Consider the following 25,798-nt stretch of genomic DNA (forward strand, 5'->3'; position numbering starts at 1 on the left):
GAAATTCGCTCATGTTTGTCCCTCCTTCATTCAGTTTGACCGCGGTGGCTGGTGTCTGTCCCCCAGACGGTTAACGTCCTCTTGTTGAAGACATCACCACCGGTCAACCGGCTAGCTGCGGTCCTGTCTGGGAATGACTAACTCATCCGCCCCCGACCGTAAGTTCACACGCTTCTTGTTCTTGTGTCTGTGTGGAAAAAAATAAAACAGTGTAGTCGTTCATCAATATTCAACACTTCCCTTCTCTCCTGCTGTGGAAAGTTTGCTGTCTTTACCGAGGTTAACGATACAATGGCGCCAGGATATGGCTGTAAACCGAACTGGAAAACGCAGCTACTAGCTAACCTAGTTAAACTGTGGGTAAAGTTAATTTAGCAGTAAACAAACTTCAGCATACTGTGTGGCCTACAGTATGTACAGGAGTGGCAAAGAAGTAGAAGCACAAAGGTACACTAACCCCTGCTGTACTGAAATAAAAGTGCCTGTAAAGTACTCAGCTACAAGTCAGGTTATTTACTGAAGTTGAAGTAAGTTACTAACTTAGCTACTGTTAAAAACATTAGTGCACTTTGACTTGTACTCCTCCTGAGTACTTGTACTCCTCTGTGATGTACTAGTACTTCCCTAAGAAGCTGGGGTACTCTAGGCATTAATCTGGCACTAGAAGAAGTATTAGTAGTATTTTAAACACTGTTGAACCTGATACTGTTGTGAATACACATTACTATTCTAATCCACATTTGTTCCACTTATAAATAATGTTTCTGCAGAAACGCTCAGGTCTTGTTAAAGTTAATTCATGGACTGATTCAATGAGAGAACGACTTAAACAACTTTATTTATCTGATCACAATGTTCGTTTAATTTCTTGCATTTGGAAAAATGCAAGAACTAAATTTCTTCTTTGAGTTAGCAGCAAAAAAATAAATGCTATGGGATACATGCTTGTGAAAGTAAACTATTAAAAAAAGATCGAATTTGTTGCTTTAAATTGCAAACAAACTGTCAAAGCTAAAGAATATAACATGGAAAGGTTTCTAGTAATGAAATGATAAGGGCCAGACATATCTGTTGCTATACTTAATGTGGGAACTAATACAGGCAAATGTTGAGCTAAATTTAACCACTTTAAATACTGACAGGTGGTTCATCTATGATAAATACATCAGCTGTAGTGAAAATCTGAATCTGCAAAGTAACTGCTAACTGTGGAGAAATGCAGTGGAATAAAATTTATTTTCCTCTGAAATACTTTGGTGAATACAGATAAAAGCAAGACAACATGGAAATACTCAAGTAAGTACAAGTACAGTACTGTAAAATTTTATTTAACTACTGTATTTGGGGCGGCAGTAGCTCAGGTGGTAGAGCAGTCGTCTACGTACCCCAGAGTTAGTGGTTCGGTTCCTGGTTCCTTGTATCTGCCTATCTACCTATCTACCCATCCTAACAGAGCTAAAGGCCGCAGGAAGTGTTGCCTTGAGGTTATACTGTTCTCATAGGTTTGTGTTAAATGATCTAATTACTGTCTTTTCAACATTCAGTGTTATGAGCCATTATAAAATCTTTCATACATCCTTAAGTTGTATATCTCTTTGGATAAAAGCACCAGCCAAATAACAAATTGTAACTGTAATGTAAATGTTAATTCACCATCATCAGGGAGTATATTTTTCATTTTATTATATTTTTCTATTCCTTTTTATTAACCACAACTAATTTGTATTCCTCTTTATTAACTATTCCTTTCTATTAACCATGAATGTGTCTGGGTTTACAGACACATTCAGTTTCTAATTTGGGAGGTTCTAGGTATAATATCAAAGCCTAGAAAAGTGAGTTTTATGTTTGTATTGTCAACACAATGTATGTGTTAAGTCTGATGTGTGTTTGGACCAGGATCCATGTACAGTATTTGTAGTAAGCTGCACATTTTGTTTTTTGTCTCATGTGCCAGGTGAGCAACTTTAATTCAAGTGAGTCTGTTTCAGCATCTCTTTCCTAATACACCAATGCTTGGCAAGCCTGTGTTTCTGGACACCCTTGTCAGATCTAGAGGCATCTCTGAGAAAAGTGTTTGGCTGTAGTTTATTATGAATATCACCAACAGAAGTGCCTCTAAACCAAAAACTAAATGGCCGCACTTGTTGAGAGTAGACATTGATCTGAAATTGTGAAGAAATTGGCAACCTTGACAGTCAAGACTACAGCTTTCACTGACCTTTGCCTCAGGTAAATACCGCTATTTATATAGTACTTTCACATCTTGTTGGGTTACTATATACTTAACATTTAGCTATACTCATACCACCGTAAACATTCACAGTCAAGTCTTTGTTGTGTCGACATACAGTCATATCGTGCTAGCAGTAATTATACATTTCCTAAAACAGTATGTGATGTAAACACTTCATCATAATTTTGTTTGACTGTGGGAGTAGAAAGTCATCTAACTGTAGAATATTTGAAACATTAGTGAAGTATTCGAACCTTGACTTTTGTGATCCATTATCCCCTAATTACTGAAACTAAAAAGTAATCTTCACGAAAAGATGCTTAGTAACGAAAGTAACTTAATCTTTTTACCAGATATATATATCTTATTTATCCTTCACTGTGTTTGTCATAGATTTAGATTATTTGTGTGATGCCCTTTCAAAATAATGGATAGAATATTTTAAACATTGTGACACTGTAGTAACATTAAGCTGTCATTCATAAGTACTGCTGCTTATGTTTTTCACACACTCTGTTTGCTGCTAGTTGTCACTACTAAATCCAGTAGCAAGTTTAAAAATAATACAAGCTTTCATAAAAATAAAGCACTTTATTCATAGCAAATAAAATATAAATCTTGTGCATACAGTGCCTATAAAAAGTATTTACCATCAGGTCTAGTCACATGTTTTTCAGTATTCCTGGCTACCATTACACCATGAAGGCAAAGAACACTCAACAGGTAACAGGTAATTGAAAAGCACGTCAGGGGATGGATACAAAAAAATACAAGGCACTAAACATCCCCCGGAGTTCAGTGAAATCGATCATCAAGAAATGATAGGAATATGGCAAATGTCTAATACAGGCCGTCCACACAAACTGAGTGACCGTGCAAGAAGGAGACTAATGAGAGAGACCCCTAACACACTGATGACTACTCTGAGGGAGTTAAAAGCTTCATCAACTGAGATAGGAGAGACTGTACATACAACAACTGTTGCCTGGTTTCTTCACCAGTCAAAGCCTTATGGGAGAGCGGTAAGGAGAAAGCCACTGCTGAAGAAAACTCATGTTAAATCATCACGAATTGAGTTCGCCAATAGACATGTGAAGGACTCCATGGTCAAGTGGAAGAGGGTTCTTTGGTCTGATGAGACCAAAATGAACATCACCACAAACACATCATCCCCACCGTGAAACACAGTGGTGGCAGCATCATGCTGTGGGTATACTTCTCGGCAGCCGGCCCTGGAAAGCTTGTTAAGCTCGTTAAGCTTGAGCAGTTTTGCAAAGAAGAATGGCATAAAATTCCAGTGGCCAGATGTGCAAACCTAATTGAGCCCTATCCACACAGACTCCATGCTGTGATTGCAGCCAAAAGTGCATCTATTAAATACTGACCTGAATATTAACGCACACACTCATTTCACCTTATATATTTTAATTTAATTGACCTTACTTTGTAGAAACCTGTTTTCACTTTGACATTAATAAAAGATGGAGGCTTCACCTTGCTTTGGTTAGATGCAAAGTCCTGACAACGTTGCTGTATGAGGCCTACGAAAATATTACTGATATCCACCGGTGTCTGATGTTGCATTCCTTCCACTGCAGTAACTACAGGAAGAGCGAGTTTCTGTTGTCTGTGGTGTTGCAGTCTCTGCAGCTCATAGTTCATGGCCATGCTCTGATGCTGGAGCAGCTGGGTCTCTTCAACAGGCATCCTCAATCATCATAGTGTTAGAAAACTTGGAACAAAGTACTCGCAGCAGACTGAAACCCGGTGACTTCTTATGGGATAGGGATTTGAACATGCTCACATCAAGCTTTAGAAGCTATGTTAGACATCAATGTCCAACAGTATATTCATGAGAAATGTCACAAATGTCAAAACACAATAGTATGTGTCCTTTAAGATGCCATATTTGAGCACTTTCATATAAATAATAATAATAAGGATAATAAGAATAAATGTCTAATGAACAGGGACAAATGTTTTACACTCTCAGTTGAATCTTTTGAAATGGTTATGTACTAAGATGAATACTGTACGTCTTACTGCATTAAGAAATATTTAAAGTATTCTTCGTTGCTGTGCTTGCTGGTTTACTTCATAACCTTTTACATTTTGAGCCTTTTTCCATTTTCCATGGAGAGTCTGTGGTTTGCAAAAGGCCAAGGCTGAATCCTCAGGCTCATTCAAATAATCCTAGTCATCTGTTTGGATATAAAAATACGTGTGCGTGCGTGCACAGTACAAGCCTGTTGGACGTCTTGGGTACCATACTTTTAGCCATTTGAGGTATATGGGGGTACATTTATTCCAGAACATATTTACAGTTAAGGCGCCAGTGAACACTTTGGTGCCATTTTTCATATCAAGCTGCATTTTTGAAGCTGCCAGTGTCGGATCATCCCCTGCTGCTGTTTGATTAAGGAGCTATTCTTGTTTCACATGTGACTTGAGCTGAAACAGTTTGACTTAAATCATTCAATAGGCAACAGTGCTGTAATTTGATAAGGTTATTACATTAATCAAGTGTTCAACAAAATGACCAAACATCCTCTAGTTCCAGCTTCTCAGGTGCAATGATTTTTCTTATTTGAACTGACTCTTTGCATCCAAAAAAAAGATGCAATCATTGCCTTGTACATTGAGCTCGGTTAGATTTTCCTGTTCACTGATCAGTATGCGAAAGCAGGTTTTTTTTTCCCACCAGTACAAGTACATACTTGTACACGTGCAGGGTTGTACTGTGTAAACACAGACACTATTAGAAAGCTTTATCATTGCAAGAGCTTGCCGTTTTGTATCAGTGTTATCAGCCTTCACATTACCAGGAGCCGCGACTTCCAATGAAGTGATTGAGTAACGTCTCATCCCTGCCAATGGTTGAGTGCACTGACTAAATGGAGAAAGGGTTGGTCAGGACACTTTCATGTAATCTGAAATAAAATGTGGTGATTATATTATTATGTGGAGGCCACACAGCCTTTTCGCCCGTTAATATTCATTGCATAGTTGGAGGCCATCAAATCATCTAATGTGTTGTTGTGGTCAATTGAAAACATTTTCTACTGTGTGTTTACTTTTAACGGCTCTCAAGCTATGATGTGGCGCCATTTAGACAAGAAAAGAGAAACTGGTCTGCAGTTGGTGTTGGATCTCTCTGCGGTTTTTATACTCTCCAGCAGTGGTTTTCTCTCTTTGAACACTCTTAGAAGAGATTGAAGGTGCATTAAGACTCTGTGTTTAATGTGGAGATGGCACAACTAGGAAGTCACTTGTAAGAATGATTTAGACTGCCCTCACTTAAACAAGTGCTATTTATAGCTCATTTTCCAAAGAAGCTCACAAAGTTGGCGATGATCTAAAAACTAAAATAAAACAGAATCTAATTTAGATGAGTAAACATGCAATGTGCTTCATTGTGTAATGAGGTTTTCTAGTGGCTACAGTGGAAGGAAACATGAACATCCTCTTTTCTGAGCAGCCCTTTGGCTTTGTGCTGTTGTCTCGTGGTCATCAATGTGAACTGATGGCTAATGGGTAATTTCCTAATGTACAAACATGGGAACAAGAAGACGACTAATAGAAATGTTTCAGCAGTTAAAATTAACATTGTCCTTATTAGTGGCTAATATAGGTTCCTCTTTGTGCATATGATGTTCAAGAAAATGCACTACTCTCACACATACACTGCCGAGTCTGTCTCGAATCAGTTTTTCATGTAATTTTCTGAACGTTTTCTGAACACAAGTAATTTCCCTTTGTCTATTTTTGCTGGCATTGATTTTACATCATTTCGAAAAAGCGGCTGTAGCAGGAAAGACGTCGATAACCTTCAGACAGACAATTTCTCACAAGCTGAATTCTCATAAACTGCAGGAAATTAAACCAGCAGAACAGTAATGCTGACCCATTCAGCTTGCACTTGAAAGGATGTTTTTGCTTATAGATTTAATACCATTAATAGAAATACTGTACTTTGCCTGCCATGAATTGGAAAGAGTAAAACATTTCATCACAGTAGAATTTATTGACCGTTTCAGTCAGTTTGGCCGGAAGCCACCCATCATTTTTTAGAAGTCCAGAGGTTAATGGTTAATTTTACCTCCTCACTACACCTGCTGCTCAACATGGGATCTGGTCATTTACACATTTTATATCAGTTAATTCTTTTAATCTTCTATCTTAAACATATTAGGTTTTAGACTATTACAAATTTCATCTTAAGCTCCGGAAAGCTTCATGTTTATTGACCAGACAAATTAGATGAACTGATTACAAAATTAGTTCATTCTAAGCTAAGAAACTTCAAAGTAGTTTTAGCTACAGAATCATTTAGGTACAATACTTACTTAAATGATAGAAAATAAATACCTTAATTATTAATGTGCTAAAACAGGATCACAGTCCTAACTCTACATTACCCAAGCTCGACATTTGCTGTAAATCTTCCTAGGAAAATAATGTTGAAATTGTCAGCCAGCCCATTTCTTTTTCTTTTCCATTACACAACAGTGATGTGAATATGGTTTAGATGGGTCTGTGTTTGTGGCTCATCTTGACACTAGCTGTGGTTGCTAAGAGAGTCATGACTGAACTCAAAATCCTCCTCGAGGACTCTGTTCAACCTGTTTGTCAGTCTCTTGTCTTGTCTTTTGCTCATAATACGGTGCTTTAGTTGACCCATGATCACCTGTGAGTCATTTGAGAAGAGGGGCGTGGGATAATGCCCAGGCAGTGTATTAGTGTTGTTGACACTAGGTTTAACACATAAACATGCTGCAGCTGGTTAGTGAGGTTTATAAGAGTGTTCAGTATGATACACCAGGGAGCTTGACAGCAAAAGCACACGAATGCCTGTGGATTAGAAGACAACAGACAAAATATACATAACAAAATCAGAATTTACTGAAGGTTTGATATGACTGGGATTCTGTCCTATGTCTGTCTGCGTATCTCTTGCAGTCTCGCTCTGCTCTTCTTTGTCTCAAACACACTGATGTGAACAGGAAAACAGACAAAAGACCTGTTGTGTGTTGTGCTGGAATGGCTCACGTGGTGCAGCAGCAGGATCTAGGGGAGCTTTCGCCTATAGCTGACCACAGGTCACGGTCTAGCCTCTGACATATGACCCGATCATTTAGAGGTTATATCACTGGAAATCCTACAATTAAAAGTTATGTGTTTTTGTTTGTCAGACAAAAGAAGGAAGACGTTGCTCTGGGCTCTGGGAAGTTGTGATGTGTTCAAAAGTATTATGAATTGAAGTATGTTGAGCTACGTCACCCCACCCTTGGTGTGGTGTTTAGGTGGGTGGGCAGATGGGAGTGGGTGCAGAAAAAGCTTTAGCTAGAATGTTAAAGTTTACCGTCCTTATGCGGCATCCTGTATGAAAAGCCAGGAGTTGTGGACAGATAAAAATACAACAGAAATGTCACAGCTCAACAGTCTGTAGCTCAGAGCTGTGAAGAGACAGCAAAGCTTGCCTCATATTGAACAGAAAAGGCTAACTTACACTTTATTATATGTGTAGAGTGTGAGCCACATCTTATGCATAGTAGCACATAGAGAAGACCTGTTCCTTTGTTTGTTGCATCCGATATGTGACTGAACAATGTGGAAAAAGTGAAATAAAATATCATTATGTGTAACAGCTTCAAGTGAGCAGCGTCAGGGACGCTGAAATAAAAAACAAATACCTTTTGATTTATGTCACGGATACAGGATTGGAGTATGGATTGTAATTTAGAGGGCAGAGACGGCAGCAGAGTCTCAGGGTTTAAATTCCCTCATCATCTCAGTTGAGGCTTCAGGTGTAGCCTGACACTCACTGTGGATATCAGGTTGCCATTTGTACTAACAATGCATCCTTTTGCTCTCTCTGTCTTGTTGTAACAGTAATTAAAAACACTCATTTGTCCGTCTTTATTCTCCAGCAGCTCCACCTATAGGTACTGGAGATGGAGGAGGGGCGACCAACCCAGACTATACTGTCTTAGCCATTGTGCCTGTTTTCCTCCTCTTGGGCCTGATTGGGGTGGTGATCTGCCACGTGTTGAATAAGAAAGGCTACCGGTGCACCACTGAGGCCCAGGGCAGTGACGAGGTTTTTGAAGAAGAAAAGGATCCTGAACTGGGTGGAGGTAAGAATCAGAGCAAGGAGGGAGCTGGAGAAATTGAACAAACTCTGAGGTGTGAAAATAAAAATGAGTAAAAATGTGTCACTGACGACAAAGGGACATGTGACATCATGATGGTGTTCGTTACATCTGTGTACTCGTTGTATTTAAGGCGTTCATACTTGGTGTACCGCACACACCCGAAGTGATTGTTCAGCCAACCTCGTTTCAATCCAGTTTTGCGGAGAAGACATTAGTGAGTGGTAAGGGAGGGACTTTCTGCGAACCAAACAAAAGTAAACCAGTTAATTCGTGTTGTAAATATGTGATGTAGTAAAGTTAATGTTGTTGTTGTTTTTGTTGTTGATGATTTATTTAACAGATTTTTCTGTCAAAAAATTGCAAAGGGGTCATTTGTCTGGTTTCGTTGTGACATTTTGATGGACAGTCCCAGTCAGTGTAATCTGTGCTGACAAATGCACAATGTGCATTTCCTGTGGTTGCTACTAACTGTGAATCAGTGGTAGCGGGAGGAAGTGCCCTCTCTGCATTATTAGTAGCTTGATACGTAACCTAGATAGAGCTGTAGGAGACCGAGCAGTAAGCACTGACACTGCTATAAATTATATGTTCAGTTTCTTTATTTTTATGCATTATTACAAAAAATATATATTTTTAGCAACAGCTAATATAAAATAATATCAAGTTAAGCATTCAGATCTTCATGTTTGAGCCTAATTCTCTCTGTTAGACACTTTTGCAGAAGAGGCGGTTTCTTCTGTGTTGGTTTCCCCATTTACACATTGGCATGCACGAGGGTTTTCTCACCATGTGATACTGAGAATCCAGTGCAATAAAATGAGTTTGATGCTCTCACCTCTGCTCTCTACTGACAGGCTCGTACTACATTCCTGACAATAATGAGTTTGTTGTGTGCCAGGTACTGTTAAGTATGTGTGAACAGATGATAAGAATAGACCTGTGTGACGTCAATGGCACCTTTCTTTGCCAAAAAGTAGAAGCTGTCACTGTTTCACTGCATCTAATTAAGTGCTCCAAGTAATAATAATAATAAAAAAAGTGTTTTCCTCTTAGTAGCACTTAATAATACTATTTGGAAGTCTTCTTGATGTAAATCGGTGCCTCCCAGACACACCTGAGTGTCATTTCAGTGGTTGAAATGCCCTCACTCTAACTTCCTCTTCAGATGAACTGATAATCCTAGAGGTTCACATACTTAACTAAACAAATATGTAAGAAGGGATAATTATTTCAAACCTCATTTGTCTAAGGTGAAAATGTCTGATCATGTTTAAGGTGATATTTGTGCAGAGAAAAGAAAAGGGTTTAGGGTTTAAAAGGTTTACAAACTTTTAAGCACAAGAGACAGACTTGTCCATCTGTCAATTTTTGTAAACTTACCACCATTTATTTCTCCCCTTCTTCATCTAACACGACACTCTCTGCTGATACAATACAAGGCACACACACACAATAATTTGAGGTCATATCTCCCCTTCTAGCAATTGTCATTTGCAGATGTCTTTTGCTCGGGGGCATGTAAAGGCTTGGCAAAAGGAAAGAATTCACTGTTTACATTATGTTGGAGAGATCAGCGAGGGTGCATGTGTGTGTGCTGTCTGCCTTTCTCACTTATCTGTCTGCTTATCCGTCAAAGTACCGAACTACAGACCGTTTTCTATTAGCATATAGCATATTTAGCATATCCACTATTTCCCAGCTTGATTCCTCCTCTGAATCCTATTAACTATTGATGCTTTTTTTGTGTGTGTGAAGTGAGTGACGTACGGAGTGTAAAGACAGATATTTTAAAAGTGCATAAGGGTTTTCCCCTGCTGTCCCTTATTCTTTTGCTCTTACACAGCCCAACCCAGTATCTGTCATACATCGAAACAAAAGAGTAACGCAGAAAAAAAATGTGTGTTTTGTCCTCACTCATTCACTCAATCAATCCAGTCTTCTCTCGTTTCACAAGTTTCACATGTTTCACATGTTTTGTTTTTCGATCTCATTCTGCTTTTGTCTCCTTTATTTCTCACACTGACTGGGACTTGTGTTTGTCAGTAGCAGCTCTCGTCACATTGTGCAGGTAGCTTTGAAATGATACTCCAGAGGATTCTTATAAAATGCTGAATCAGTATAATGTTTATGAGAAATTAGGAAAAAATGCAGAAAGCAGTCATCAGGAAATCCTAGGAAGTGCTTCACAAGGGTGTGTGCTGAGGGGAAAGGCGGATATTCCAGATTTTTGTAGAATGTAGGAAACATTTACATATATAAAGATTCATGCAAACATGAGGGCCACAAATAAGGCAGAGCAGTGTTCAAATAAACCTTCACACTATTGCTCATAAAATACATTGATTAGGATATTTTGACAGTGTTTTAGAATAAAAAGTGATGAATGAACTACAGATATACACATAAATGATTGATGAGAACAGCCTCATATTAGGCTTCATATCATATTACACTTCTGGCAGCTTTACTAGAACCTTTAAAGCTCTTATTATTTTTTATACTAAGAAGGGATTCAATGACTAAAATGTGACACAAATCCACAGCTTTGCAGTTTTCCTCAGAGATTTATAACATCTGACAGCTCTTTGTTTTAGTTTTAGAGCCCACGACGTGACTGTTTTGATTTACTCTCATATCTCTTTTGACAACTAAAAAGACAGACTTTATATTGAGGAGCTAAAAGTAGAGTAAATATTGCATTTGCATTTACTATTTGACAAGTGATATGACTCAAAATGAAAGCTAATGTTGCTCCATGTCTTCTGGAAGTGATGGATACAACAGGAGTGATTAAATCCAGTAGCGCTTTTAATTTCGCAACTTTCTTGTCACCAATTCCAGCCAGATAGTGATTAATAAAAAATTCTCCCAAACTTGAACCTGATTGTCCACTCACTTTCTAAAACGCCTGACTCTAATTACCCCTTCAAAGGGACTGAAAATCCTATAGGTTCACATACTTTTACCACACACAAATATGTCCAATTTGCTCAGTTTATGTAATAAATAAATGAACAAGTGTAATTTTTTTTGTTCTTGTTTTATGGTTTTAGGTCAAAAATGTTTAAGCATATAGTTGTTATCAATGCTTTGAAAAACTGTTTCTGTTTGTGTGTGTTTCTTCCAGAGCTCAATGACACGTTCAGTGACAACAATGACACAGTCGGGCAGATTGTCCATTTCATCATGAATAATGAAGGTATGTGTGCGACACCTTTATAAACCTAACGGCGCAGTCAGACCAAAATCCGGTTCATATAAAATGCGTCAATATTGCGTTTCCACCTCCTTTTGCTTTGCTCAAAATGTGTGAATGTTGAGCTATGAAATCACAGTGCTCTCCAGTGTCCAGATGGTTGGGGAGTGACGATGGGACTGAGACCAGAGGATTGAGGAAATACCGCATTTAATTTCTTGTATCACTTCCAAGCGAAGCAATAGAGCAGCTTCACTGTAGACAAGGGGAGATGCTGTCTGGCTGCAGGGAGTGAGGGGACAATTGATGACAGAGAGAAATGTTCAAGCAGCTATTGTTAGCTTGTTAGCATTGGCAACTCCTGCTGGTTATGTTTACAACCCACTCAGCCGTTTGTTTTCTCCGCCTGCTTTTGGCCACACCGCGATTACATTTTGACAGGTGGATTCTGGTCTGTGTCCTAACTTTTGATTACACACTGTACTTGTGCTGCTTGCCCTCTGTTTTGCCTCCCTCATTTAAAGCGCTGATCATTTTAAGTCTATCCAGAGGTGGTGGATACCACTGAATTTCGACACACCTCAGTTTCTCACATTTCATAAAGAAGCCTTTGGACAAGTCATTGCAAAGGGATTGGACTTTATCAAGTCCAGCTTTTTTTCTACCCTCTTCCGTGAAGCTGTTCACTCCATTATTGTTTTGGCATGTCCAGCCAGTTTAGGAAGGAAGTGTGTGTAATTGTCGGCGTAGTGGTAGTGACATACTTCTCAGAAAGGTTTGGCTCAGGATTAAGGATCTGCAGGTTAAATTGGCCACTGTAGACAATTTCTAAAAGGAAATGTTTGATGACTGTAGTTTCCACAGACATGTTGGTCACATCACTGATTCCAAGCTGAATAATATCATTGTTCAACTCTTGTTTGGCTGCCTGTGAAATATTTGCCCTGGATTCATGGCAGAGTCTACCAAGTACATCACATTTTACTGTTTGGACTGAGATCACAAGTGGCAACAGGGGAACGTAGGTTATTTATATTTTCTTCTCCAGCTTGACTAATATGAACAAACATGCACCACTCATAGCAGTGTAGTACTATTAAATACTGCAGAAGTTGTTGGTAGTGGAGGAGTAATGTCAAAATAACGCCCAGATATTTTAGGGATGTGAGGTAAGTGATGTTTCCTCACAGAGTTACTGAATATAAATAAATTTTATTTGGCACTTGGTTAGTTCCAGTTTGGATTAGTTTTAACTGGAAGATGTCCAAAACAAATTATAGATAAAAACTTTTCTCATGACACAAGAACACAAGCATTTATTGACTCACTCTGTTTGAATGAAGAGTTCGACAAACTGGAAGTAGGATTTGTGCAAAATCAAAGAGGAGGAGGAGAAAGGCTGGATGTTTTGCAGCAGGAGGTCTTTTACTGGCTGCAGCATTTTAGAGCAAATATGTGTTTTAAACGATTTTGACTAACAAAAAAATCAACCTGAGACAGTGGAAGAGGCAGAAGGAGGCAAGGCGATCAAAAAAAAGTAACTCAACACTTGCAAAATGTACCTCTACCTCCCATTTGTTTTAAGATCTATAAGGTCAGACAGTTATGGCTCAAAGGTCAGAGTTTCTGTAAATGATGCCCGAAGTTTATTAAGATTTATTTAAGGAGAAAAGAAAAGAAATACAGTTGACTTGACTTAATAGCACTAATCTCTAATTAAACATGTACTGAGTAGTTTATGGCATAGTAGATCTTACCACTATTTATTTATAACCAGAGACAGTGGCACAAAAAACATCTCATTGTTTCATCGACATGTTGACCCTGAACAATAGATAACGTACAGCAGTTATTTTTCCAACTCAGTCAGGCACAATCAATGTTTTAAAGTCCACTGTGACAGATGTTAAGCTTGGAAAATCTACTCCTACAGCTGTTTTTTTTTTTTCCCAGATGACTAACATATGACATGAAGGCAGCATTGTCTTGTCTTAATGCTCAGCTATTGTTGTGCTGTTATGATAATTTTTCAGCTTCTGTCCTCTTTTCAGAAACAAGCTCCGAGTTGACTCATCGCTGCTTTCGTAGAAACAGAGTTCGATTCTGTTAAGTGTGACTCACCCTCACAGTTTAGAAAAGTCTGCTTCAGGATTCCTACCATGGAATTATTGTGTACCGGGCAGAAGTTGCAGCGCCACTTCCAAGATTATTGTCTGAACCTGTCGACCTTTCAACCTTCACCCTTCATATATTTAATGAAAGATTTGTTGCTGGCTACACCAAAACCTTTCTTGGAAACAAGTCACTTGAACACGAGAAGTAAATAGGTATTTAGTGAGAAAAATGAACAGAAGAACGCTTTAGTGAGCATGAAGAGCAGTGGCAAAGACTGCCATCTACAGATAATCTGTATGCACCATGTGGTAAACTTCAAAATAAGCTCCACCTAGACGATAAAAAATCATGCAGATACATTTAACTCTTGACTTTTCTGTGCTCTTGTATTTTATGATTTGGAAAAATACATTAAAGAAGGCCTTAAGCATCACTCCCATAGGGTGAAAGTACCTGAAATGATGTATTTAAGTATCTGAAGGAATAAAATAACAAATCATAACCTTTTCTCCACGATAAATGTTTCTTACTTAATAAGCATAATTGAGTTGAGTTAAACACATAGCTAATCTTCTTGGCTCAAAACCTTTTGCTGATATTCTTGTAGTTATTCACTCTGTGCTGCCGGCTTCAAACGGACAATATGTGCAAAAGAATCACTGAAGTAAAAGGAAGTGATACTTTTGTAATACTTGAAGACTAAATATAGCTAGCAGTCACCAAGAAGGTCCTTTTAAAACCCTCCATTGCAGCGTGTGATGATGATGACGGAGTGATGAGGGGTCAGATGTCCGTCTCCCCGTGTTTACACAGATCCAAAGCATGATACTCCTACGTTCACCTACACGAGTCATCTCTGTGTCTCAGTCCAGATTGGTATATCTCCGCCTTTTTTTTTTATAAGCCGAGTTCCTTTATATGTGTGTGCGCAGCTTGTTCATGGTGAAGTCAGTGAACACGTCAGGCCCAGACCTCAGGGAAATCTCTGGGAGCACATTATGTAAATCTATATGTGAGCTGTTGGCTCTGTGGTAACTCTACCTTCTCTGCAAGACAAAGCTAGTTGTGAAATTCAAACACTTGTTTCCCAGAGCTAGATACCTGGTCATTATAGAGATTTGTAACTTTTCATATTCTGGAGCTAGTTTGACAACTTCTTTTCCAGGTGGGTCATTCCCCTGAGATGTACAGTAATTATTGTGTTTACTAACTGTATGGGATGTGTTATTTAATTGTGCTAAGGAGTTAATCTGTTCTAGCCATCCTTCAGTAAGCGCTCTGCTTTTGAAGTCACTGGAGTGTTCCCCTCGCTAATTCCCAGCACTACTTTTATCTCTGCTCCCTCTCTTTCTTTCTTCTCTCTGTACAAGTAACTTACTCTCTCTCTCTCTCTCTCTCTCTCAATCGCCAGCAAACTCAGATGCCCTGAAAGCCATGATTAATGAAAACAGCATTGATTCTGAAGGGTAAGTGTCCTCTCACATTGCTCTGAAAAGAGTTCCTCCAAATCCATCTGTTATTAAAAAGCCTTTTTGTCCTTTTTCATTGTATTTCAAACTAATTGGGAAGTGGCCAAATGTATTTTCCCTCTCAACCACTAGATGGCAGCATAAGCTTCTGTTGATGTTGGTGGCCGAGCTGAGTAGTCACAGCAGGACGTGACCAGCCAAGGCAATCAGGCCACATTTCTCTTGTGATACCAGATTGGCATGGTCTGATTGAGGTCAAGCAGTTGGGGACCATTCCTGAAATGCCACTGTGCCCTATATCACTGTACTGTGGTATTATTAAAGCACATTGAGGATAGTTGATGGCATGATTTCTTATCAGATAAGCGTATTTGTGTGACTTTATTTAAAACAAGCAAAGAGAGTGCATCCTTTAATTGATCACTGGAAGGTCAACAAATATTTTGTTACCTGGCAAAACACCAATAATTTGTTGTCTCCAGCTGCTCAAATGTAAAGATTTACTGCTTTCACTAGTTCATAGTAGTAAGTTTATTCATTCTTAATTGTCAGGCGTCTTATAGATTAGGAATGACATGAAGACATAACTGTTTAACAATTGTGTTATTTTAAAACTTATTGACATTGACTAAAGCTGATGAAATCTGCAACAAAATGTTCAGCTGCCATCTAGAAAAAGCTTGAGAAGCCTTTCTGCCTCTGTGTGAAATCAAATACCCATTGTTTGAAGAAACACTAAGATGTTGAGTGGAAGGGAGATCTCGACAGGACTGAAAACAGTAATGCTCAGTTGGTCTAGCCTGCATCTGATGGCCTAATAGCATCAAATCGATTGGCCTTGAAATGGATTTCAGTGGGTCGTTCACATTTTGACATTCGCCTCTCAAATCAAAGGCTGCCTGTGTGTCACTTTGAAATGACCCTTCACTGTTCATCCCACCGTTCATCCGTAGAGAGCAGCCAGCAGAGTAAATGAGCAAGTGTAGTGCTGCTTTGCCGCTGAGATAAGGGGGAGAGGAACTCGGACAGATTGGAGGCGGAGATGCTTGTGACAGCAGAGAAGTCTAAGTAAATCGAGTTAGTGGAGTATGTTTCCCCTCGCTCTCCTCCTGTCATCTTTCTTGTCCTGCTACATATTGTTCTGGTAGGAAAAGCAGTGAGGAAAAAGAGGGCAGAGCTGTTCTCTTTTGTTGGGAAGACTCTGTGTGGATAAATAGGAGCTCTGCCAAGGATTAGGTACTGAGGTATTCTGCTCAATCACACTGGGTGTTCTGAAAAAATAAAAAGTCAAAAGAATAAAAAAAATCTGCACACGCACACATTTCCCCAGTGTCACTTTCATGTGATTTGCTTTTTCTTCAGTTCTCTCTCCAATTCTCTCCTTCCACCACTTGTTTCTCTCTCATTTCCCCTCACTTTTTTGTTCAAATTGCTCTCTGTGGTACTCCCTCTCTTTCTCCTGCGATTACTCTTCATATCTTTCTCTCAGCCAGATTGGGCAGCCTGCCAGTGGATCACTTAGAGATGGAGGAATAGGGGGGAAGAGGGGTGTCGGTAGGGGTAATTTATGGGACACTTACGTGGGGAGGGATACAGATGGATGGACAGGAAGAGGAAAAAGGAGAGAGGGATGGAGAGAGGCTTTAAGGAGGAGGGTGACTGTAGTGTGGCCAGGGCTCGCTATCTGCTTCTCCAGATTTGGTACTTAACTTCCCCTCTCTGCTCACCGCTGCTCTCTCCCCATCAGTTCTCCACCTCTCCTGTACCATCCCTCAATCCCTGTACCGTTTCCTCTCTCTATAACATTCAGGTGATGTCCCCTTGTCATGATCCTCACTCTGGACATGTGCAGAATAAATGTTTTCGTATATTTGTTAAAAAAGACACACATTGGGCCTTTTCATATTCGGGTCTTACGCTCTTTACCTCTGTGAGGTTTATTTGTGCCGGTGCAACACTGAATAGCACAAAAACAACTGCACAAATGAATGGTAAATCACTTGTTTCAAAGTGATTTGTGTCTGATATCACCTGTTCATCTGGAGGTCTCTGACATTTTATTATTCATTATTATTAAGATAAGATAAGATAAGATAAGATAAGAAAACCTTTATTAGTCCCACAATGGGGAAATTGCATTTTTACAACAGCTTAAATACTAGAGTGTCAGAAAGACATTCTGACCAAAGGAGACGAAAGACTAAACTGGCACAGTCCGAGATAAATAGGCTATGAAACCTGACAGTATAAACAGTTCAGTAATAAATAAAATATATACATGTAAGTACAGTATATGTAGCATTATTCGGAATCCCTAAAAGTATTAATACTGTCAGGTGATAATCCTGCATGATGAAAAACGGAGACAGTGAAAGGAGTTTCCCTGCTTTCCAACATATTTTAAAATATATAAACTGATATCACACAAAATAACCACCTCTCAATTCAAATGAAGAGCCATCATGATTATGAGTTTTTGTGAATTGTGCATCAACCTTGAGTTTCAGAGTCAACAACACTTGGTGTGAAGTGAGAAAATCCCTGTTGCTAGAAACCAGAGTGGAGACTGCTTTAGGTTCACAGTAAAACTCTTGTCTGCGGCTCGACATGTTCGGCTAATAAATAGGAATGAAGCGTTTGGGTGTCCACTTACTTTTTGGGCATATAATCACATCCCTCTCTCTCCAGAGACATAAAAAAATTAACAACACAACTCATTACTATGCTGCCCGTCTCCTGACACACATTCATATGAATACATGCTGCAGATAATATGTTCATGTCAGTAGAAGTAGAGACACTGTTTATTCTGCCTTTGTGTGTAAACAATGTGAAGAGCTGCTCTCCAGGGTCATTAAACATGCACACACACAGCTCCTCTATAAAAGAAAAGATGTGAGAGCAAACAGACAAGTGATCTGGCCTCAGTTAGTGTCTGTTAACACTGTAACACTATGAAGAGAGACCCTAAGGTTTGTGATACCAGTCCCTATTACTCTCTGTGTTACTCTGCAAGCCGTAAAAATAAAACAGTCACTAAAGTTGACTTCTTCTTCCTCAGTCCTCCACTGACGCCCATCTCCCCCAACACCCCAAGCCCTCCAATGACTCCCATATCACCGGGGGCACCTGCAGGAGCAGCCAAGCACACCTGCAACCACCTGCACACTATCGGTGGTGCGAGTGGCCACAAGAACATCTGCATCCGCTGCAACCAGAAGAAATGGCCGCTGATGAGGAAACCGTCAGCACGAAAGGCGGAGCACCAGAGGCGCGCCCACCATGGGGAGGTCACAGTCCTAGCTGTTGGCAGGTGAGCATCATCTTGGGGTCACTGTAAATGTGAGATAAAGAACATCTCGCTCAGCCAAAGAAACAAAAAGATGATCTTTCTCCACACTGACACTTTTCATAATTATTTATGATAATGGAACTGTGGAATAGGAAATAATGGATAAAATGCAGGTCAACACACCTACACTGAGGCTGACATGAAGCAACAACAGATCATGAGAACACACCATAATATAAGCTGGTGTGAATGTGAGAAGTCTCACATGCAAAAATACATAAAATAATAATAATAACAAAACACAGAAGCAGGTTTAAAAAAAATCCAGTCCAGTCCAGAAATCCTGGGCTCTACTAATACTCCAGTAAAATCATCTGCAAAGTACAAATTTGCTTACATAATAAGTTCATTTTGATCAACTTGAGAAATTAAAGCTAACAAGCCAACTCGCAACTGCTGGAGGATCCTGCAGGAAAGAAAGGAACTAGTGTCATAGGAAACACTCCACTACTGGTGTAAATAACTCTGCATATTTACACAGAACTAAAAAAAGTGTTCACTTCATACAGCTATCAGCACCCTGGTGCTGGCAGCGTGACATTTAATGTGACGTCCAGTGTTGTTATATTTAACAAACACTTTGAGCATACACCGATTTTAAAAACAAAACAAACACAAAACCCACTAATGCTGGGTGAACCGTGATATTTTGTACATTTAAGACGCGATCTGGACTCAAACAAAGTTGATGCGTGTTGAGTGCAACATGGTCATAAATGATCACGGCCCTTTGTGACGCTCCCCACTTCTCAAAGACGTCACTCAAAGGAAGCTGTAATTATTATTATTATTATTATTAACACAACAACTCCACCAGAGTCCGAATCATGTTGTAAAGGCCGTAAATGTGTGGATGTCAAGGTTGGAAAGAACAACGAGAAGAGCTTGTTGCTTTAGAAAGTTTTATTCTTTTTTTTAAATCTCCTGAGTTTCTTAGAATCATACCACACAAGGTGATTCAATTAGTAGAGGAAAATTAAAATTTACTCAGTTTCACCCAGAGGCCTATTAGACAACAACACACACACAACATTAACAATCAAACATTAACTGCTATAGAAAGAAAATCACGCTTAATTAAACAGGTTTGGTCGACTGTGCACTTTGACACCGGGCAAGTGACCTGGAAATTACACAGGTAGATGGTCAGGGTGAAAACAGCAGCTGCAGAGTTCAGAGTGTGTCGAGGTTTAATGTGAAGCTTCAGTGGTTAACCTGTGTTGTGGCTGCTGCTGCAACTCCTGTTTAAAACACACCAAACGGCGGTTCTCACTAAACTCAATGTGACCAAACTGTGTAATTTTGTCTCATCACAGGGTTTTAAGGACACAACCACCATAAATCTGTAAGAGTTCATGTAGTCTAGAGGTTTAAAGTAAAGAAAATATTATTTTCAGTCCACTAATGAACCCAGGAAAGTGTGCAGCCTCATCCCTGTCATGCTGCGAGCTGATTGGGATGCAGAAAGGTTGCTTTTCATTTGCTCCGCCAGATAAATGGCCACATACTGTACACAAAGGGTCAACATGACCTGGATACGAATATATTCATTTTCTAATTTAATTCAAGCTTCTCAGTGTGTGCGCACAAACGCCTTCGAGTGGATGGGTAGATGAGAGAGGTGTGAACTGGCAGTGTGTGTTAACGGTGAGAAGAGGTCGAGGCAGATGCCAGCTGTGGCACAAATGAGAAGAGCTAATACCTGCTGAGTTTATGTTCAGCAATATGAACTTTAGCCATGACATTTTCAGCACAAGCGTCATTTATGTGGCTTATAATATAAATACAGCGTGGGCAAAATGGGGGGAATAAATAGCACATATGGACCTGACCTAGAAACATAATTTACACTGCGGCCCTTTCTAGAGCTTTTCTTTAAAGGGTTGTACAGTTTGATGAGCTCACTCTGCAGAAATACACTCTGGAGCTTTGTTTTTTAATTCACGCGTTATCGTCCCTTCTCAGGTTTCGAGTGACCAAGTGTGAAAAACCAGCCAGGGAGAGGCGAACTCTGCTCATAACAGACTTCAACAAGGCTGGCCCTACATCACCCACAGAGGTGGAGCCCAAAAGCCGGACGACATCTGAGTCACAGCAGGTCTGTGTCCTGGAAACTTCTTCATGTGACTCTGCTTTGTCTCCCTCTGGTCTATTTACCCGCTGCTTACGTATGTGCGTTTAGCTCCACAGCTGGTCTGTGCTCTTTTAATAAGTTAATGTGTACATTTTCTGACATTTGATATCCTTAACTGAGACGTGGTCCGTACAGCTGAGAGATTCTGGTTTTGCTGAAATGAAAATTGTGTTCTGGCTTCTTGCAGGATAGATTGGAACATGAACACAACATAACATGACATAAAACACTGGAAGAACAGAAAAAGATCTAAAATAGGAAATATACAAAGACTAACTGTTTCTAATAAGACATATAAATACATATACATTCATGTTTCTCAGTAGGTGAACTGTTTTAGTGATGTGATGTAATTCCAAGAAGAAAGAGTCCAACTGCAGCAGCTGTTTTCTCTTTGCATCACAGGAACTCTGATGAAATCCTTGTCATCACAATCAGCCTCCACACAGTTTAAATTATTGTTCAAGATTGCACACTGAAATTGACGCCTTGTTGATGCTGCTGTTGAACAGAAATCTCCTCAGTTGGTTGCTTTTGAGATTGTGAGGAAAATATTCGGAAACATTAAACGTGACAGTAAACGTGTAGAAAAAAGAACTAGAGAAGGCTTCACTGTGCAAAGACGTCTGTGTAAACTGAGACGACAGCCAGGAGCACACAGAAGTAGACGACTCAGCATTAATGTGCCTTCCTTAGAGCTCTTCTGCTTCTTTGGAAGTACTTCTCTAACCTGTTGTTCTTGCTGTTGGTAGAAATACAGTATGCCACGAGGTAGGCAATGACCAACGCAGCATGCTTTGGTATTTGTTCGTTCAGTATTTTCTTCTCTTAAAAAGAGTTTGAAACTCTTGAATTTTCTTTAGGAGATTTCTTTTCTTTTGCTGTTTTTTTATAAGGAATCACCCCGGCTTCCGTCAGAGTCTGTTACTGTTTTTGAGCAGATCCCGAAATTTCATGCTTCAGAATATGAGAGATTAGAGAGAGTTGGCTACAGACTTCCAGACGAGTCTGTTTAAATTCATGAGACGTGACTGAGTCAATGTGAATTAAATTTTGTTTTAGGGTGGAGAGACGTTGCACTCTTGTTACAATCTTTAGAACATATGTAACATCTGTTTGTTGACTTTTAGCTTTCTTGTATTGACTGTGTGAACAAGAAAAATGTCTTTAGCCTAAAAAGAAAAAAACAAAAGTAATCCTGACAGTCCAGTTTTAATCGAGCCGTAAAATGGTCAGTTCATTTCTGTATTTTTAGATTAAATTAAGATTATTTCTTTGTTCCTCACCAGGTGCAGACAGACGGCCTGAACAAGGAGAATCGATAGAAATCCAGGTAACATGTTGTGTTTTTATCGGCTACATGTCTCCTTTTCCCATAAAAAAAATCTGTGTGTAACTACATTGATTCTCTCACTTTACAGCTTTCCTGAAGGGACGACAGAAGCAACATCTGGACACTTTTTAAACCCAAACGAGAACATCACAACATCACCACGGGAAGAACAAGAAGCGGCAGAATCGATACGGGAGTCGTCCCACCACGCGGTCGCTCCACAGGGAGTGTTGCTGATGAAGACGGCGGTGGTTATTTTACAAGTAGTGAGGAGTGAGGTGTGTCTAGTAGGGATACACTCTATTTCCTCCTCTTATACACAATAGGGCAACTGCCCAATGTCAAGGAAAGGACCAGGGCTCTCGCAGTGAACTAAGGTTTTATTACTCAAATGCTGATTTTGGTCCTCGATGTGTACAAAGTTTTTCTGTCAGTCAGATAAATTATTAAACGACAGCCCCCCAAACAGCTGCAGCCAGTCTGACATAAAGTTATACGTAGTCTTTCCCAAACTGGAAGAAACAAGCTGATGCAGCAGTCACAGAGCCAGGAAGTAGACGGCAGCACTAGTAGATGTGATAAAAGAAAAGTGACTCTAATCATGTCCTGTGAAGGTGTGAACATGATGTCAAAATGTTCCCTGTCGTCAGCGCCATTACGCGCAGCAGTGCATGTTGTAAGGTCAGTGTGTCTGCTTTTCAAAATTGATAATCATGGTTATTTGCGTTGAAAAACATATCATACTGTGGGTCGAAAAACAAATTAGCTCTCATTGTCAGACACAGGCTGCTTGCTGAATGTCGCCTTGTAAGTGAAATCTTGACATGAAAAGCCAAATTTTAAAGCTGCGTTAATTGTTTTGGTTATGTTTTGGCCACATGGGGTCAGCGTAACAATATGTAAACACAACTTGGACTATTATTATTATTATTATTATTATTATTATTATTATTATTAAGAAAGAAATTGCCTATTCAAGCGTTCAGCAGACACAGAGCATTGAGATTTATTGTGTGTTTAGCGTTTGTTTGTGTCCAGTACTCTTTTTAGCTCTGCAATGGTCTAGTTGCAAAATGCTCCACTACCTTCAGCAGCTAATGCTAACGTTGTGTGTCTGCTGCTTCATATTACTCAGTTACGAGCACTTGTTTTTAAGCAGGCAGCAAAACCAAAACAACGAGATATAGGACTCTGGAGCTGAAGGAAACAATTGACCTATTGTTTATATACGAAATTCTGACTGATGCAGCTTTAATTATTGATGCTAATGGCAAAAATTTAGAGTGTATGTATTTTAAGACTTTGCTAAAATGGACCCATAATACCAAAAATATAATTGAAAAAAGTATTGCATTATGTAATTAGATGTAGGATGTGTTAAACTATATTTTGGTTAAAGATTATTAAAGGAAAAAAGGAAACTATTTATATTTAATCAACTTCTATGCAAGTTGCTTTTACTTGTTCCTCTTAAACCAATCTTGTCCATGTGTGTAAAAGGAAAACCCACCTGAAGCTACTTATTTTAACTGGATTTATCCTATTTTACCACCAGCTGCCTTTATCAGCGTCCTACAAATGACTTAATCAGAGGATTTTCAGTCGGTCGTTCCTGCAGGATGTAAGCCTTAACGTTTTCTAATGAAGTGTGCCTTTCATTTCTAAGAATGTGCATGGCCCGTGGTTGAAGTGAAGGGCAGGCGACGTGTGCTGTGATTCAACAAGTGTTTACAACAAGTGGTTTTGAATGTTGCCTCCACAAACACGGTAACACTGTGGCCTGACTCTGTGAGAGTGAGTGAGGGCAAATCTGCCACAACCCAATGCAAACCTGTTTTTGTAATCCCTCCTCCATTACGGGCCACGTCATTTCTTTTTAAAGGCAAATTCCAACCTTTTTCAGCCTTTTGTGATTTGTGGCTGTTCAGACTGTGAATCATGCAAATTTTGAACTTGATGCCTGTTTGCTGAGATTTTTTCGGAGCTAAATCATTCCATACTAAATCTTGATTTTCATATAGAGCCTCTTAATCACCACTCCAATATAAAGCATCACCCCAGGGATCATCGCCCATGATGATGGCAGCTAAAGTTACATGTACTTTAGATCAAATTCTCTTTTTCATTACAGGATTATGAGAATTTCATCGACATTCATCTGCCTCCCGATCGTTTATCAATGAATGATCTGATTGGGGGGGGGGAAGAAATCACGATGAAAGATTCTCTCTTGTTACACGTTGGCGCAGAAATCTGTTGTTCACGTTTCCTGAATCACTGCAGTGGAGGTGTCGAGTGCAAAGTTTGCGTGAACCACAATGATAAAATACTGGAAAATCTCTTTTGATAAATTGAAATGAACATTTTTTGCACCAGTTACTGCTCAAATGAATGCAGAGAAAAAGACAGTTTTGTCCCACTCTCTTGAACAGTTAATATTTATTTTTTATGCCAGCACTCTTGACGATACTACCTCTTTTGTGCCAAGTAGGAAAGAAAAAAACAAACACCAGTGACATCAAGGCAGGATGAAGCAGTAGAGGGATTGGAAAGGTTTAGGAAATGAAGAGTTTTTGGAGCTTGACCCATATTAGAGACTAAAATATCCTCCGCTTCCCCTGCTTTGATATTTGACTGATTGTTAAAATCAGCTTTACGTGAGTTTGATCCCTTAGAGAAGGTGAGGTGACATAAATCAGCCATGAGATTTTCCTGGATCATTGAGATCAAAACGTGTACAGTTAAAACGTTTTGTGTCCTGTTGGTTTTTGTGGATGTCACTTCCTTTATAATTATTTTTTTTTAAACACACTTGTTGTTCATATTTTGGGACATTGTGCTGTGTTTTTATTATAGTATAAGGAAAAAAAATAAAGTCAATAAAGATGTCTAATACATATCAAACCATCAATCATTCACTTTCTTGTTATTCAGTCGTCGACATCAGTATGTTGCAGTGATACAGACAGGTGTCCACTGACCTGCAGGCTCACGTCTCCCTCTCCTCCCTCATCCTGCACCATCAGTCTTTCTAATCTTTTCTCTCCCTGCTGTAATGAAAAGATGATTTGTCTTTTTCACCTCAACTAGGTCGTCCGACGACCCCCGGGCTCCGTATCGTATTATTTCCTAGATAATGGAGATGAGATGGGGATTGAAACGTGTTTGAATGAGGATTAACAGTTCTTGACTCTGCTCAGGTTCACTCATGCAAAGACAGGTTTCCCAGTTTCAAGTTTCTGACCTTTCAAAATAAAAAAAAAAAAAAAACACAAGCAGAGGAAGAATCTGAATCATGAATCTGTTATTTTAGCTTGTAAATTATTAACGGGCCACACTTCTCTGAACAACAGCCAGGACGTGATGAGACGAGGCTTCTGGGAGACTGTGGTGGTGTTGCTGGTGTCACCTGACGGCGCTGGAGGGAGGATTGACTTTCAAGGTGTTGACATGCACCCGGCGTTTACATGCAGCGCCGCCCACGGCTGCAGGCTCAAAGCAAACCTACCTGTTCTGAACAGAGAGATGTAGTTGACGGTGCAGGACATGACTCAGCACAACAAGGACCTGGTGCAAATATTGACTCCTGCTGCGTGAATGTGTGTTGATTCTGGCTCCCACAGAGGGTGTCGCCCGTTTTCTGACACGTTTCTCACACTAGATTGAAAAAACACCCCTACGAGGAAATTAGGTATGCATATAAAAATGGTATCGATAATAATGAAGCCCCATTCCGTCTCGTCTGTCAGAAGCAGTACATTTATCTTGGGCGCTGAATAATTCAGGCCTACAGGCGACAGGGTTCCCA

The 25,798-nt window shown here is 39.6% G+C and overlaps 1 protein-coding gene across 2 annotated transcripts; it reads left to right on the forward strand.

The window, feature by feature from the left end:
- On the forward strand, window positions 1-24,901 carry rell1 (RELT like 1). 2 transcript variants are annotated; one of them, XM_026353060.1, is made up of 8 exons: window positions 1-158; window positions 8,170-8,373; window positions 11,519-11,590; window positions 15,114-15,168; window positions 18,233-18,484; window positions 20,489-20,621; window positions 21,947-21,990; window positions 22,079-24,901. In XM_026353060.1, exons 1-7 carry the CDS (start codon window positions 134-136, stop codon window positions 21,980-21,982), a joined length of 777 nt encoding a protein of 258 aa, XP_026208845.1. In that variant the 5' UTR covers window positions 1-133; the 3' UTR covers window positions 21,983-21,990; window positions 22,079-24,901. The 2 variants fall into 2 exon arrangements, with proteins under 2 accessions (XP_026208845.1, XP_026208844.1); XM_026353059.1 differs by having other exon boundaries at window positions 2-158; window positions 8,167-8,373.
- The last annotated feature ends 897 nt before the right edge of the window (window positions 24,902-25,798 follow it).

The sequence above is a fragment of the Anabas testudineus genome, chromosome 18 (assembly GCF_900324465.2).
Source record: "Anabas testudineus chromosome 18, fAnaTes1.2, whole genome shotgun sequence".
Classification (NCBI taxonomy): Eukaryota; Metazoa; Chordata; class Actinopteri; order Anabantiformes; family Anabantidae; genus Anabas; species Anabas testudineus.